General features: G+C 40.4%; 1 protein-coding gene across 9 annotated transcripts in view; it reads right to left on the reverse strand.

The window, feature by feature from the left end:
* Positions 1-14,954, reverse strand: part of KCTD9 (potassium channel tetramerization domain containing 9) — a 46,176-nt gene that overhangs the window by 15,688 nt on the left and 15,534 nt on the right. For all 9 annotated transcript variants that reach the window (XM_036314690.1, XM_036314694.1, XM_036314691.1 and 6 more), the window contains 6 exons: positions 9,616-9,712; positions 8,962-9,020; positions 8,633-8,761; positions 3,054-3,121; positions 2,870-2,965; positions 1,588-1,737 (listed from right to left, as the gene is read on the reverse strand). In XM_036314690.1, coding sequence (XP_036170583.1) covers positions 1,588-1,737; positions 2,870-2,965; positions 3,054-3,121; positions 8,633-8,761; positions 8,962-9,020; positions 9,616-9,712 — 599 coding nt within the window. The remainder of the gene's footprint in view (positions 1-1,587; positions 1,738-2,869; positions 2,966-3,053; positions 3,122-8,632; positions 8,762-8,961; positions 9,021-9,615; positions 9,713-14,954) is intronic.

A 14,954-nucleotide genomic window follows, 5' to 3' on the forward strand; every position in this document is an offset into this window, starting at 1 on the left:
CCCTGATAAACAAAAATGCTAAGATCCTCAACAAAATATTAGCAAATCAAATCCAGCAATACACTATAAAGATCATACACCATGACCAAATGGGTTTTATTCCGGGATGAAAAGGTTGGTACAATACAGTGGGGCCTTGACTTACGAGTGTCCCGACTAAGGAGTTTTTCGAGATACTAGCCGTCTCTCGGCCGCTTTTTTGCTTTGAGTTGCGAGCTAAAATTCGGGTTACGAGCCAGCTTCAGATACCCCACCGCTAGTTGGCGCAGCGAACGTCACAGTGAACGCCACAACATCAGCCCAGCATCATGTGTCTCACTCGTTCACTTTAATGATTTGACATATGAGTAATTTGAGTTAAGAGCTTGGTCACGGAACGAATTAAACTCGTAAGTCAAGGCCCCACTGTATTCACAAATCAATAAATGTGACATATAACATAAACAAAATGAACGATAAAAATCATAAGATTATATTAATACATGCAGAAAATGCATTAGATAAAATCCAGTACCCATATATGATAAAACTCTCAACAAGGTGGGAACAGAGGGATCATACCTCAAAGTAAGAAAGGCATATATGACAAATCTATAGCCAACATCAGACTCAGTGGGAAAAAACTAAAAGCGTTTCCCTTAAGATCAGGAACAATACAGGGAGGTCCCCTTTCACCACTCTATTCAACATAGTACTGGAAATTCTAGTCTCAGTGATCAGACCTGAGGAAGAAATAAAAGGCATCCAAATTGGAAAGGAGGCAGTAAAGCTCCATTATTCGCAGATGACATGGTATTGTACACAGAAAACTCTAAAGACTTCACCAAAAAACTACTAGATTTAATATATGAATTCGGGAAGGTAGCAGGTTACAAAATTAACACCCAGAAATCTATGGCATTTTTATACACCAATAATGAGTTCTCACAAAGAGAAACTACACAAACAATCCCATTTACCACTGCAACAAAAAAAAATAAGATACTTAGGAATAAACTTAACCAAGGAGGTAAAAGACTTGTACTCAGAAAACTACAGAACATTAAAAAAGAGGTAGAGGAAGATATAAACAAGAGGAAGCCTATACTGTGGTTCATGGGTTGGAAGAATTAACATCATGCTTTTGAGTCTACTTCCAAAATTATAAAATTTGAGACACATTTATTCAATGACTACAAAAAGCAAGTACTATATTAGGTGCTGTTAATTCAAAAGACATATAGACATATGCAGACATGGGTTTTGGTATTAAGAAACTTAAAAGCTAGAAGTTATTAAATTTCACTATTGGTTCTACATGTATTATCTAACTTCAAATTAACACAGGTAATTTTTCTATACATACATGCATATATACATATGTGCGCACACACAAATCTTCACGTACCTACATGTAAACACATATACAAACATGTATAGAAAGAGAGAGCCAAAGTTACAAAACCAACCCATTTCACTTTCAAAGCCTTCAGTTTTATCAGTGTTTAAGTAAATGTTTCAGTAAGAGACAGATGTAATTTCTCCTTTTTGAGCATGCTCAATAGACTAACAATTTAATTTTCTCTTGTAACCAAAAATGATTCTTACGTCAAGCACTGATCCAGAGAGATCAGCTCGTTCAAGATTTGCACAGCAGAGATTAGCATGTGCAAGATTGCAGCGGCTTAAATTGGCCATCTTGAAGTTAATGTATCGAAGGTCCAAACGAGAAAGATCAGCACCACTAAAGTTTAAACCCTGAAATTAAAAAACACAAATTGTCACCATATTGAAACCATTTGTTGCATTACATTTAATTACTATACTTAACCACCAAGTTTTTTTAGAAGCAACTGGTGGTTCAGTCATTTGGAATTTATTACAAAACACGATCAAATGGAAGTTAAGATATATAAAATCAGTGTCCTGACTGGGTTCTAGTAAAAGAAACTGTTTACAATTAACAATAGAATGCAGTCTTGCTATACCACATTTATGTGCAGACTTTTCTAAAGAGAGATCTCTGTTAGCCACTACCTGCTGACTAGTATTATTTTTGTTAAATCTAATTATATTTAAACTAGAGGCCTGGTGCATGGATTCATGCACCGGTGGCGTCCCTCAGCCTGGCCTGAACCCTCTCGCAATCCGGGACCCCTTGGGGGATGTCGTAACACCAGTTTCTGCCTGGCCTGCAGGGATCGGGCAGAAACCAGTAGTCCGACATCCTAAGGGATGTAGTAGTGCGTGAAGCAGCAGGCAGCCAGGGAGGAGCTCGAGCCGCACTGCTCCTGCTCATCCTAGCCCCATTGTGCCTGCTGCTGCTGCTCAGTAGTGTTGCTGTGGAGAGGGGAGAGGCTTGCACTGCTGCAGCAGTGCTCACCAGCCATGAGCCCAGTGTCTGGCGCCTGCATTGAGCGCCATAGTGACCAGTCAAATGGTCGAGCAGTTGAACGGTCGACCGATCGCTTAGGGTTTTATATATATAGATAATTTTTTAATTAAACAATTCAAGATAGTTTCTTTTTGAAAAGCAAATATTGTGGTTTTAAAAAACTTTAATGCTATAAACATAAATGTAAAAGTATCTGCCACTTACTAGTCATGCATAACTGTACAAACAATTGTTTTATTTTAATTGCTGAAATTTCTATGCACTACTCACAGACTTCTATGTGAAATATAACTGGAATAACTGGACAATAAAAGAAGCTATTACATATTTCTTTTTTTGCTAACCATTTTGGGATTATATCAATGCTATGGCCCATAATTAGATTATATCTTGCATGAAAAAAGAAAATGAAGCAAAAAAAAAAATCCTACAAGAATGTAAAACATTACTCACAGATTTGCTGACATTACTTATGTAAATGTCTGTTTTAATTACCTGGCAACGCAATTCTGATTTGGTTGGAGTGGCTAGCAAAAATCGGACAAATTCCTTTCGCGATATTGGTGAATGATCCTCTGGTGGTTGAGAATTCTTGAAAAGAGATATTAAGAAATTACTAAAGCATTTTGGGAGATAGACACCACAAATGTAATATTGGCTAGTGTAGAAAGAGCCTTACCTTTATTGCCACTTCTAGGTGTTCAATCAATGAGTCAATACCAAAAAATCTGGCTTCTTCCAACACCCCTATGATAATAAAAACGATGTGACTTTTACAGAAAACTTCATTTTAACATTTATATAATTCTTTATGTAAAATTCTCACAAAAGAAGTGAAATTCAAAAGGAAGGTTATCAATCAATATTGAAGAGAAAAACTCTTGTTTAGAACATAATAGAATATTTTAAAATATTTGTAAAACAAAGTAGGTAGTTTACATTTATCAAAAGAAAAAATGTGAAAAACTAGTGAAATAGAATGAAAGGCTTCCATATTTCAAAATCACTTATAAAAATTACTATAAAGAAGCCATAAGCAAAAAATCCTAATACCACACATTCCTCAAATCATTGATATAGTGGTTTGATTGTGAATCCAATAAAAAATAGTTTATTTAATCTTAACATTTCATTGACCTTTTCCAGTGGAACAGATCTAAATAGGTTTGTCCCAAATATCTTAGACTTACTGAATTAGGAAATTATAGAAATAAATAAAAGTAAACTTCAAAGCAAAAGTCAAAAGTATAATTTAGAAACCATTTTTATAAAAGAATCAATTTAAAAAAAGATTTCTAAAAGATAAAAGGGGTTTTAATCTATCATTTATTTTTCTTAGTTTGGTAAAGAAAATCTGTGCATTGTCTTGGTGACTTATTACATCTACATTCTCACATCTGTCAATAAACATTTTCATCAGAGTATCCTATATAATAAAAGCCTAATATGTTAAGTGTCCGGTCGTCCAGTTGGAAATTCAACCAATCAAAACATAATATGCTAATGATATGCTAAGGCTGCTCAACCGCTTGCTATGATGTGCACTGACCACCAGGGGGCAGACAATCCAACTGGCAGGTTAACTTGCTGCTGGGGTCTGGCTGATCAGGACTGAGCGAGATGGGTTGGACAGGCCTTGGAGCCCTCCAATGGTCCCTCCCTGGCTGGCCAACCTCCTGCATCCCTCCCTGGCCCCAATTGTGCACCAGTGGGGTCGCTCAACCTGGCCTGCACCCTTTTGCAATCCAGGCTGAGGGACCCCCTCCCCCAAGTGCATGAATTTTGTACACTGGGTCTCTAGTCTACACTAATAAAAGGCAAAGATGCTAATTGACCGTACCTTCGCTACACCCATAAGCCAATCAGAAGAGTATGCAAATTAACCCAACAAAGATGGCCATTAAATTTGCATACTTCAGGCAGGGCGGCACAGTGCCATCCGCCACCCGCCCTGCCGCCATCCGGGCCTGCCATCTGCGACCCAGGGAGCGGGCCTAAGCCAGCAGGTGGTTATCTCCCGAGGGGTCCCAGACTGTGAGAAGGCACAGGCCGGGCTGAGGGGAACCCCCCGCCCCCCGCCAGTGCACAAATTTTTGTGCACTGGGCCTCTAGTCTATAATAATAGAAGTGTAATATGCAAATAGACCGAATGGCTGTCCGGACATCCTTCCTGACAACCTTCCGTTTAAAGCCAGGGCTACAGCCATGGGATTGAGGTAGCCGCCACACCTGCGAGGGAGGGATCAAGGCAGCTGCACCGGCTGCGAAGGACTACTCTTGCACGAATTTCATGCATCGGGCCTCTAGTGTGGGAATAAATTGGGATCCATTTTCTTTAAAATGAAGACTTCAGTTATTCAGTAGACGGAGTTTACTCTTTTAAAAAGGACTGAGAAATTACAAAAATAGTAAAAGGTGTAATCTCCCCCTTCAAATGTTTCCAGGATAAGGGTAACTATAATTAGATATAGAAAACCACAGCAGTTATCTGGGAAAAAGATTACAATCTTTTCTGGGGAAGCCCAATGCCACCTCCAATACTCAAATTGCAAAACAAAGGCCATCTAAGGACCAGCACACCACTCAGGTAGCCGCTGTGGGATAACACCTTCTGTCCACACCAGAGTGGCTTCCTCTCTGGATTTCTCAGGAAGGGGCAGCCACACTTCAGTATCAGTCCCTGGTAGAAACCCAGCAAAACAAGATTGTAGGGGCCTCACTCTCAGTTTGCCAAGTTTTTATGAGTAAATCAGAACCTCCGAGGGAGTGTGGTAAGAATGTTTGTCCAATTCTAGGCTCAGAACTAAACCTTAAAAACTTCCAGGAAAGCCTTGTAAATGCAACTGCCCGCTGAGGGACAGTTTAGGAAAGGATGTGATATTTAGTGTATTTTCTGTTAGCACCAGTAAGATCTGGATTTGATCCCAGCTCAGATTTTGACTTGAAGAAGCTATAATCTTTCTTTTAACTAAAGCCTCCACATTTGTGAAATGGGGACATTTTTACCATGCAAACAAAGTTGTCAGAAATATTAAGAGATAATGCGTATTTACTATCTGGTATAATATTTGGCACCTACCTGGTAGGTCCTCCATAAATCATTAATATTAAATTATATGTTTTAAATTACAGGTTTTCTAATAGTTAAGACCATTCTTTTTTTCCCTGTATCAAACTGGGTTTCAGAAAATTCATGTTAGCTTCAGGGAAATAGGTACTGAAATACTAGAAAAGTTCTCAAGTTAGTAGACTAATTGAATTGAGGTGAGATTTAGCTGAAAAATATAGAAAAGATTATTTAAGTCAAAGAAAGAATGTTCTGAAGACAAGAGAAAGCATGAGAAAGGAAGACATGACTCATGGAAAAAGTGAAGGCCATTAAAGGCAGGAACAGAAGGAAATGATGAAGGTAAACAAAAAATACATACTGATGAGAGCACAAATTAAGAGCAAGAACTAAGGTTATTTAAGTACGTGGGAAGAAGGTAAATAAATCACTGTAGACTATTTTAAAGCATGTAATTACGTGGGGCAATTTATAATCAATATAAAGAGTTTGGACAGAAACTGTACTCATTCAAAACAACACTACATAAAGTGAATCAGGAGAGCGCTCTGTTTGCTGAAAAACTAAATGTAAAAGAGCAATGGCAGAGAAACACGAACAGCTTGTTAATACCCTGCACTGCTGAAGTCAGAGATAGCAGGAAGGACATGAAATGCTATCAACAACACAGGAGAAATGAAAAGCGGAAGCTTAGAAAGAGCCCATCGAACGCCTACAGCTGAGTCTTAAAATGTAATCAGGAGAGGGTGGCCATTAGAGGTTCAGTTGCTGAAGGGAAAAGGTTCTATAAAAAAGTGGATCACTGGTTATTTTTATAATAATAATATTTGTAGACGGCTAAAATAAAAACATTTTACAACACAAATTATAAGCTAGCACCCCACCCCACCCCAAGCTGATTCTGATGGGTTTTCAAAATCAGATTTCAGATAAAATTTTACATTTCCAGGTTTTCTTTAAAAAAATCAAGTCTTTGGCACCCTAGGCCCACACACATGGCAATAATTTGGCAGATGAGTAGGCATGTACACTCCAGATCACCACGCTCCCCACCACTCCTTAAGTCAAACCAAATTCAGTCACTTGGAGGCCTATAAACTTTGATTATGCAACCACCGCTGTGTGGGAGAGGGCTGGATAAAGGACAATGGCATCTGCCTGAACTTCTGTCTGGGAGAGAGCTGGCCAGATATCATAGTAGCATCTCTTCCCTTGCTCCTCAGGAGGACCTTGGTAGGACAGATATCCCTCCCAATTCTAACTGCCACACATGGTGTGGGAAGAGCCCATTTCACATGTCCTCCTCTCCTACCAGTCTTGACATGATTTCTTCTTCATATCATAGTCACAGACATTCTGTTCAGCAAGTCTTCAAGTGGTTTCAAGGGTGGTTATTCTATAATTGACTGGTAATTTTGATGTGGTTGTGTTAGGGGCAGAAATAGAATATTGGGGACCAGCTACAAAAAGAAATATTAAACATGCTCTGTTAACCATGATTGTTTTGTTCTGATTAAAGAAAGGACATTCTAACCTGCCTGGGAGTTGTATGCCCTGGGACATGGGAGCTAACATCAGAATGCAGTCCATCCTCCTGTCCCAAGAACTGCCTATCATTATGGAAAGATTTACAACCTCTTGGCTGAAACAATCCAGTCCCAGAGGCACCTGCTCTTTACAACCCTGCTCTTTGTAATCTGGTCCCAGCATTCCCGCCTGGAGGCATCCGCCCTCTGCCACACTCCCCAGCAGCCATGGCTTGTAACCTGTAATGATTATACCTTGCCTACTTTCCCTTGCCTTTACATGTGATCTTTGTCCTTCTACCCAATATAAGCAGTTTGCTTATGGGGAGAAGCAGAGCAGATTGTTGTGGATGACCTGCTGCTCTCCCATACTGCCAGCATTATTGGAATAAATGCTCATATATAATTCAACCCTATCTCTGCTTAATTGGCTCAAGCAGTGACAGGCAGCACAGACCCCTTGGTTGTCTAGTTACAGTTGTGAGAGGAGGTGACCACAGCATTTACCTACTCCTCTATCTTGACTGGAAGTTTCAATGAGTGTTATTTTAACACTCAAGGGGGACTCGGAGAGACTTTCCACAAGACTATCTACCTGTGCCTATATCCATTTCAATACCAATATATCAGCGATTTTCAACCCGTGTGCTGTGTCATACAGGTGTTCCACAAGAGGCACACTGGTATGCTGCTAGAAATTTAAAACATGCACTACCTGACTTCTTTTCTCTTAGATTGTCAAATAAAAAATATGGCATCAGCCAACAGAACAATAGCTGTCAGGTGTGAATGAATCAAAATTATACCTACTTTTTTTCAGATTGGCAAAAAACATTTTTTTGGTTAATTTTAGTAATTAGTTTATGTGTATCATGAGATGAAAAGATTGAAGATTGCTGCTATATATACTCATATACAGTTGAGCTTTGAACAATGGAGATTAGGGGTGTCAATTCCCTCACAGTCAAAAATCTGCATATAATTTTTGACTCCCCCAAAAGTTCAGTTGTTCTTGGTATCTGTGGGAAGCTGATTTCAGGACCCCAACAAATACCAAAATCTATTGATGCTCAAGTCCCTTATAAAAAATGGCACAGAACAATACATCCAGTTGGCCTTCTGCATCTGAGTATTCTCAACTGCACATCAAAAATATTGTTGATGCCCTGGCAGTGTGCTCACTGGTTAGAGCATCGGCCAGCACACCAAACGGTGATGGGCTTAATTCACAGTCAAGGGCAGGTACCTGGATTGTGGGTTCATTCCTCAGTCTATTTGGGGTATGTACTGGAGGCAACCAATCGATGTGCCTCTCTCACATCGATGTTTCTCTCTCTCTTCTCCTTTCCCCTTCCACTCTCTCCCTCCCATTCTATCTAAAAGCAATGGAAAAAATATCCTCAGGTTAGGTTTAGAAAAAAAATAAATGTTGACGTGAAACCTGCAGATAGGGAGGGCCAACTGTATGCTATTTATTAAAAAATAAATAAATCCATGTATAAGAGGAGTAGGCAGCTCAAACAATTGTTATTTAAGGGTCAACTGCACAAGTAAAACATTTAGATATACCTTCACTTTATGAAAATATACTAACTTACTAAGCAAGTGAAAACAATAAAAATTAATAAACTTAAAAAAGACTGAAGAATTATACTGAAAACTCACCCAGTAAATTAATGCCATCATTTACAATGAGTTGTCCATGACGCAAGTAGTTCAAAATAGGTTCAAAGTACTCAGGACTTCGGTCAATTAAGAAAGCTCCTCTGTGATCTTGCTTATTACCCCAGACACCTGTGTCACCATTAAAATGAAGGAAGTCCCCCATAATGAAAAACACAGTTAGAAATTTATGGAAGAAAAATTGTGGAACATAACAGTAAGTTTTTTCTTGTGTAAAAATATTGCTATTATTAAAAAGTAAAGAAGGACAAAAGATATAAAGTCAATACAAATAGATCACACAAAATGTAAAAATCCTATGTTGCACTCACCTTTGTCCTTAAACATGTGGGCCAGCATACTGTCGGGTTCTTTGTTCACTAAAGTGCTCCTAAGAATTCAGGGAAAAAAATTGATTTCTCCATTTGTCTTTATAAACAAACATATTTAAGTCAAGAGTATATTCGATCCCAGCTGTTCTCTCAAAAAGATGCATGCTATAACCTGGTAGGAGTGATGCTGGGAAACAAAAATGTGCAGTAAGTTGCCATTTATCAAAATCTCTTCTACTCTGGCACTTCCTTTGACTTATACATTGTTTTAGTTTCCTTTTTTTAAAAAAATGATTCTATCCATCTTGCAAGCTATTATATCACAATATTCTTGATCTAAACTTATATTTTCCTATGCCTTTAATATAAGCACTTGTAGTCTCTATGAATTTTAATATTAATTTTTACTTGCAATGCATATGTATTACTGAATCTCTAAAAAGCATGTTCTACAATACTAATCATGCTTTCTCTGGAATGATCTGTGAATCATTTTTCTTCTCTTTTCTTTAAAATAAACTTTCTAAAAAATAGTTTCCAATAACGGTATATTTAAGCAGCATTTCAGTATCTTCTAAGGAAATCAGTAAACTGAAGAACAAATGATACATAGTGCCCCCAGACACACAGCTACACACATGCACATGCACCTACCGTGTAGTTGTAAAGTAACGCCCTCCAACATTTAATGTAAGCCAGTCTGTGTGAGATCCTGACAACCCTTCTGGTAGTTTAGAATCTGTCTGAGGATCTAGAGAGAACAAGTAGAAAATAATAAATTTAATTGGTATTTGGGGAGATGGCAATAGCATGATTTTTAAAACTAAAAACACACATAAAAGTGTACCAGAGCTATCAGGAAAACAAAACCTATACCTATAGACAACATCTAAATCAAAACCAGATGAAAAGGTATTCCCATCAACACTGATAGGAAGAGAGCAGCATGTTATTATGTGCAGGAAGAAGCTGAGAGAAACAACAGAGTACCCGATGAATGTAAGAATCCAAAGGAATCTATAAATATTCACTTCAAAGCTCAGCAAGTCCATTTAAGAAATATAGACTGAAAGTGGGAGGGGTATGCCCACTCCTATCATCAGTGATACAAGTAGTTTGCAGTAAGATCTGAAGAGGCTGGAAATGAACTCTCAGAACCTACTGGCCAAAACTCCCTTTCAGGACAAAGTTCCATACTGCAGATAAGATGTTGGGAAAAGCATCCAAGTTGAATGGAATAGAGGCAAAAAAAAAAAAAAAAGAAAAAAAAAAAGGATTACAGATAAAAGTCATAAAGGTTCTACATTCTAAAGAACCAGAACATATAAGAAGGGGAGTTCCATTTTTTAACAGTTCACACAGAAACACAGAAAAGGGAACTCTAGAGCCATGAAATGAGAAAAACTTTCCTAAGTCAGCTCTCCCTTCACAAGTTAAAGAAAACTAACTTCACATAAAACTGAACAACAAAAAAGGATTGAGATAAAATTCCATATAAAATTTTTTAAGAGAATTAAGAATTACATTCTTATAGACAATGAAAGTGTCAGAAAGAAATGCCTACAAAATAGATTAAAAACTATAACCTAATATTCCAAAACATGCTAAAAGAAGTGAATAATACAAGATATAAAATAATAACATAAATCAGAATTATAAAATTCAGAAATGAAGTGTGAGAACTCAGAAGACAACTGGAAATAAAAAGAAAAATTTTGGAAATGAAGGTTAAACTAGAAGACACACAGGTGTCAATAAACACAAAAGACAATGTCTTAAGGGAAATAAAAGATACAAAAGGGAAAGGCTTTAGAAGTAAAAAAGAAATAAATGAAAAGGACTTAATAGAAAATTTCAAATATAGTAGATAAATGTTCAAGATGCAACATACATACAATAGGAGTCCAGGAAGATTAGACAGGGAACAAAATAAATATCCTATCTAAAAATAGACAAACATGGTAATTAACCATACCTCCGCTATGCTTCTCATTGGCTAATCAGGGCGATATGCAAATTAACTGCCAACCAAGATGGCGGCCGGCAGCCAGGCAGCTGAAGCGAATATGAGGCTTGCTTGCTCCAGTGAAGGAGGAAGCCAAGGTTCCCCGCCTGCCGCAGCCGGGCTCTGAGCTGCACTCTAAGCAACAATGTTGCAATTATAGAAGCAAAACAAACCTCAGATACCTGGTTTCACCCAGCCAGCCTCGGAGCTGGAGCTGCAACAAAGTTTCAATTACAGAAGGTAAATAAATCCCAGAATAAAAAAAAAAAAGAAAAAAGGGAGAGACTGGGAGCTTCAGTTACAGGCTTGGCCTGCCTGAAAACAGCCCTCAGCCCCTCATCCAGGCTGGCCAGGCACCCCAGTGGGGACCCCCACCTTGAAGGGGGTGAGAGCAGCCTGAAAATAGCCATCAGCCCCTCACCCAGGCTGGCCAGGCACCCCAGTGGGGACCCCCACCCTGAAGGGGGTGCAGGCAGCCTAAAAACAGCCATCAGCCCCTCATCCAGGCTGGCCAGGCACCCCAGTGGGGACCCCCACCCTGAAGGGGGTGCGGGCAGCCTGAAAACAGCCATCAACCCCTCATCCAGGCTGGCCAGGCACCCCAGTGGGGACCCCCAGCCTAAAGGGGGTGTGGGCAGCCTGAAAACAGCCCTCAGCTCCTCATCTAGGCTGGCCAGGCACCCCAGTGGGGACCCCCACCCTAAAGGCGGTGCGAGCAGCTTGAAAACAGCCATCAGCCCCTCTCCCAGGCTGACCAGGCACCCCAATGGGACCCCCACCCTGATCCCCACCATTCAGGGCAAACCAGCTGGCCCCCACCCGTGCACCAGGCCTCTAATCTATATAGTAAAAGGGTAATATGCAAACTGACCCTAACAGCAGAAAGACTGGGAATGACTGGTCACTAAGACACACACTGACCACCAGGGGGCAGATGCTCAATGCAGGAGCTGCCCCCTGGTGGTCAGTGCACTCCCACAATGGGGAGCTCTGCTCAGCCACAAGCCAGGCTGATGGCTGCCAGTACAGCGGTGGTGGTGGGAGCCTCTCCCGCTTCCTCAGCAGCGCTAAGGATGTCCAACTGCAGATTAGGTCTGCTCCCCGCTGGCAAGTGGACATCCCCCGAGGGCTGCCAGGCTGCCAGAGGGATGTCTGATTGCCATCTTAGGCCCAATCCCTGGGGAGCAGGCCTCAGCCAGCAGGCGGTCATCCCCCGAGGGGTCCCAGACTGCGAGAGGGCACAGGTCAGGCTGAGGGACCACCCCCCCGAGTGCACAAATTTTTGTGCACCAGGCCTCTAGTGTAATATAAACTTCAAAAAAATGTTATGAAATTAAAAAGATTTGAAACTACATATTAAAAGGGCTCACCATGTATTTGAAAGAATCAATCCAGAACAACCCAGAACATCCACAAAAAGTCTACTATAATCACTGTAATTTAAAGCAGGAGACTAAACATTCGAGGGACTTAGGAAAAATAATCACTTATGAAAGATCAGATTTTTTTTTTGACATAGATATTTTAAGCCAGAATAAAATGGAGTAACATATTTCAGATATATAAAGGAAGAAAATATGTGGACCAAGTATTTTTTAACTGCTTCACTGAGTTATAATCGATATACAATAAACTACCCATTATTAAAATTTACCATTTAACTTTTGACATATGATAATATATCCAGTCAAACTAAGTTTGAAAATTTTATTTATTTATTGACTTTTAGAGAGAGATAGGAAGAGGGGAGAGAGAAACAAAAACATCTACTTGTTGTTCCATGTATTTATGCATTCATTAGTTGATTCTTGTATGTGCCTGACCGGGGATAGAACCTGCAACCTTGGTATGTCAAGATGACACTCTAACAAACTGAGCTACTGGCCAGGGCCCAACTGACTTGAAAAAGTAGAAGCCAAAATACTTACTATCATGCAAGATGTCATAGAACATTGTTCTCACAATGTGTTTGTAAGGAATTTACTGGAGAATAAGTTTCAGACAACCATTGGAGGCATCAACATAAGGAATGGAGGTAAAAATTAAATACACTTGAGGAGTAAAACTAAGAGATAGTTTGAAAGGAGAGCATATAGTATATAATAGCTATATATATTTGACAATGTAGAAAAAATAACAATTATTTTTTAAGTAAGGGGAGAAAGGAATGAACATTTGCAAAAAATGTTTAACTGTCTTTAGAATTCATATTGGTAATGAAAGTATTGGGATTTTTACTGACACATTTATGTGTTTTATGTGGAATGAAGTAAATGAGTGACATTATTTTTCTACTAGAGGCCCGGTGCATGAAAATTCATGCACTGGAAGGGGGAATCCCTCAGCCTGGCCTGCCCCCTCTCACAGTCTGGGACCCCTCAGGGGTGGGAGGCGACCCGGTGATCAGGGGAAGGCGATGCCCCATCACACCTCTGCTGCTGCCACTGCCGGCAGCGCAAGCCTTGGCTGGGCCTGGTTACCTGTGCCTTGGGCGGCCCTGGGGGGGGCTGGGCAGCTCCCATCCAAGGCTTGCCTGTGCCTCGGGCCAGCCCTGGGTGGCTGAGGGAACTGGGGGACTCTGGAGGCAGGCGCATGGAGCAGCCGGGCCCGCCTGGGTGGGCCTGGTCTTGCCACGTGCCTGCACCCCGGCGGGGCTGAGGGGACTGGGCGCCGCCATCTTGTGGCTGTGGGCGCTGCCATCTTTGAGGGTGAGGCAGTCAATGAACATATTCCCTCCTTATTGGCTGTGGGTGCCACCATATTTTCGACGGCCTGAGGGTCAATTAGCATATTCCCTCTTTATTAGATAGGATCATTCCCAATGTCCCTGAAAAATCAAGATTACTGATATGGAAGAAAGGAGATATAAAAGTTAAATAAAAATCTTATTATCCTGATTATAAACTGGAAGTATTAGCATAAATCCATGAGATAACCTCTATATATTATGTTATATATAAAGCTTTATATCATAAAAGGTACTATATATTATATATAAATTTTATCTCTGGCTAGCTATGTATTTCCAACTCTGTCTACCAAAAACCCTAGTAACAATGATAAACCCAATAACAATGAGCCTCCCTAGTACCCAGATTGTGTCTTGAGTTGATATTTCTCACTAAAAGAAGTCAAGGCCCTAGCTGGTTTGGCTCAGTGGATAGAGCGTCGGCTTGGGACTAAAGGGTCCCAGGTTTGATTCTGGTCAAGGGCGCATGCCGGGTTGTAGGCTCCATCCCCAGTACGGGTGTGCAGGAGGCAGCCCATCAGTGATTCTCTCTCATCATTGATGGTTCTCTCTCTCCCTCTCCCTTCTTCTCTGAAACATATATATATATATATGGCTAATATGCAAAGTGTCCCCTCGGGAGTTCAACCAGGAGAATGGGAGTTCAATCACTCCCTATGATGTGTGCTGACCACCAGGGGGCAGTGTGGAACATGGCGGGCGACCAGCAGTGGTGGCGGGGCACTGAGGGAGTGAGGGAAGGAGGACCAAGGAGGTGGGGAAACTGCGCAGTGGCAGTGCGCGGGAGGCAAGGGAAGGAGGAGGCGGGGAGGCGGGGAACCTGATCAGCCCTGATCTCGGGCCAGGCCTAGGGACCCTAGCTGTGCACGAATTTTGTGCACTGGGCCTCTAGTATTAAAAAGAAAAGAAATCAAGGCTTCCGAGAAAAAACATTGATCAGGATCTAGGACAGGAGAAGTGTAAGATGAACACCTTGTTATTCCAGATAGTAGGGAGCTATAAAAGACTAATGAGGTTGAGTTAAAAGGATTTGAAGAGGTTTCCACTGGCCCAAAGTAGGATAATCCGATATCAATTAATGCAGAGGATGAAAATAAATATACCAAATATTTTTAAATCCAACGATTCATAAGGATGAAATAAAAATAAACACTAATTGATTGCTTTTTATTTTGTTTGTATGCAATGAACCAATTACATGACGCTTGCTTGCCAATCACTCTGTTAGGCTAATGGATA

The sequence above is a fragment of the Myotis myotis genome, unplaced genomic scaffold (assembly GCF_014108235.1).
Source record: "Myotis myotis isolate mMyoMyo1 unplaced genomic scaffold, mMyoMyo1.p scaffold_m19_p_6, whole genome shotgun sequence".
Taxonomy (NCBI): domain Eukaryota; kingdom Metazoa; phylum Chordata; class Mammalia; order Chiroptera; family Vespertilionidae; genus Myotis; species Myotis myotis.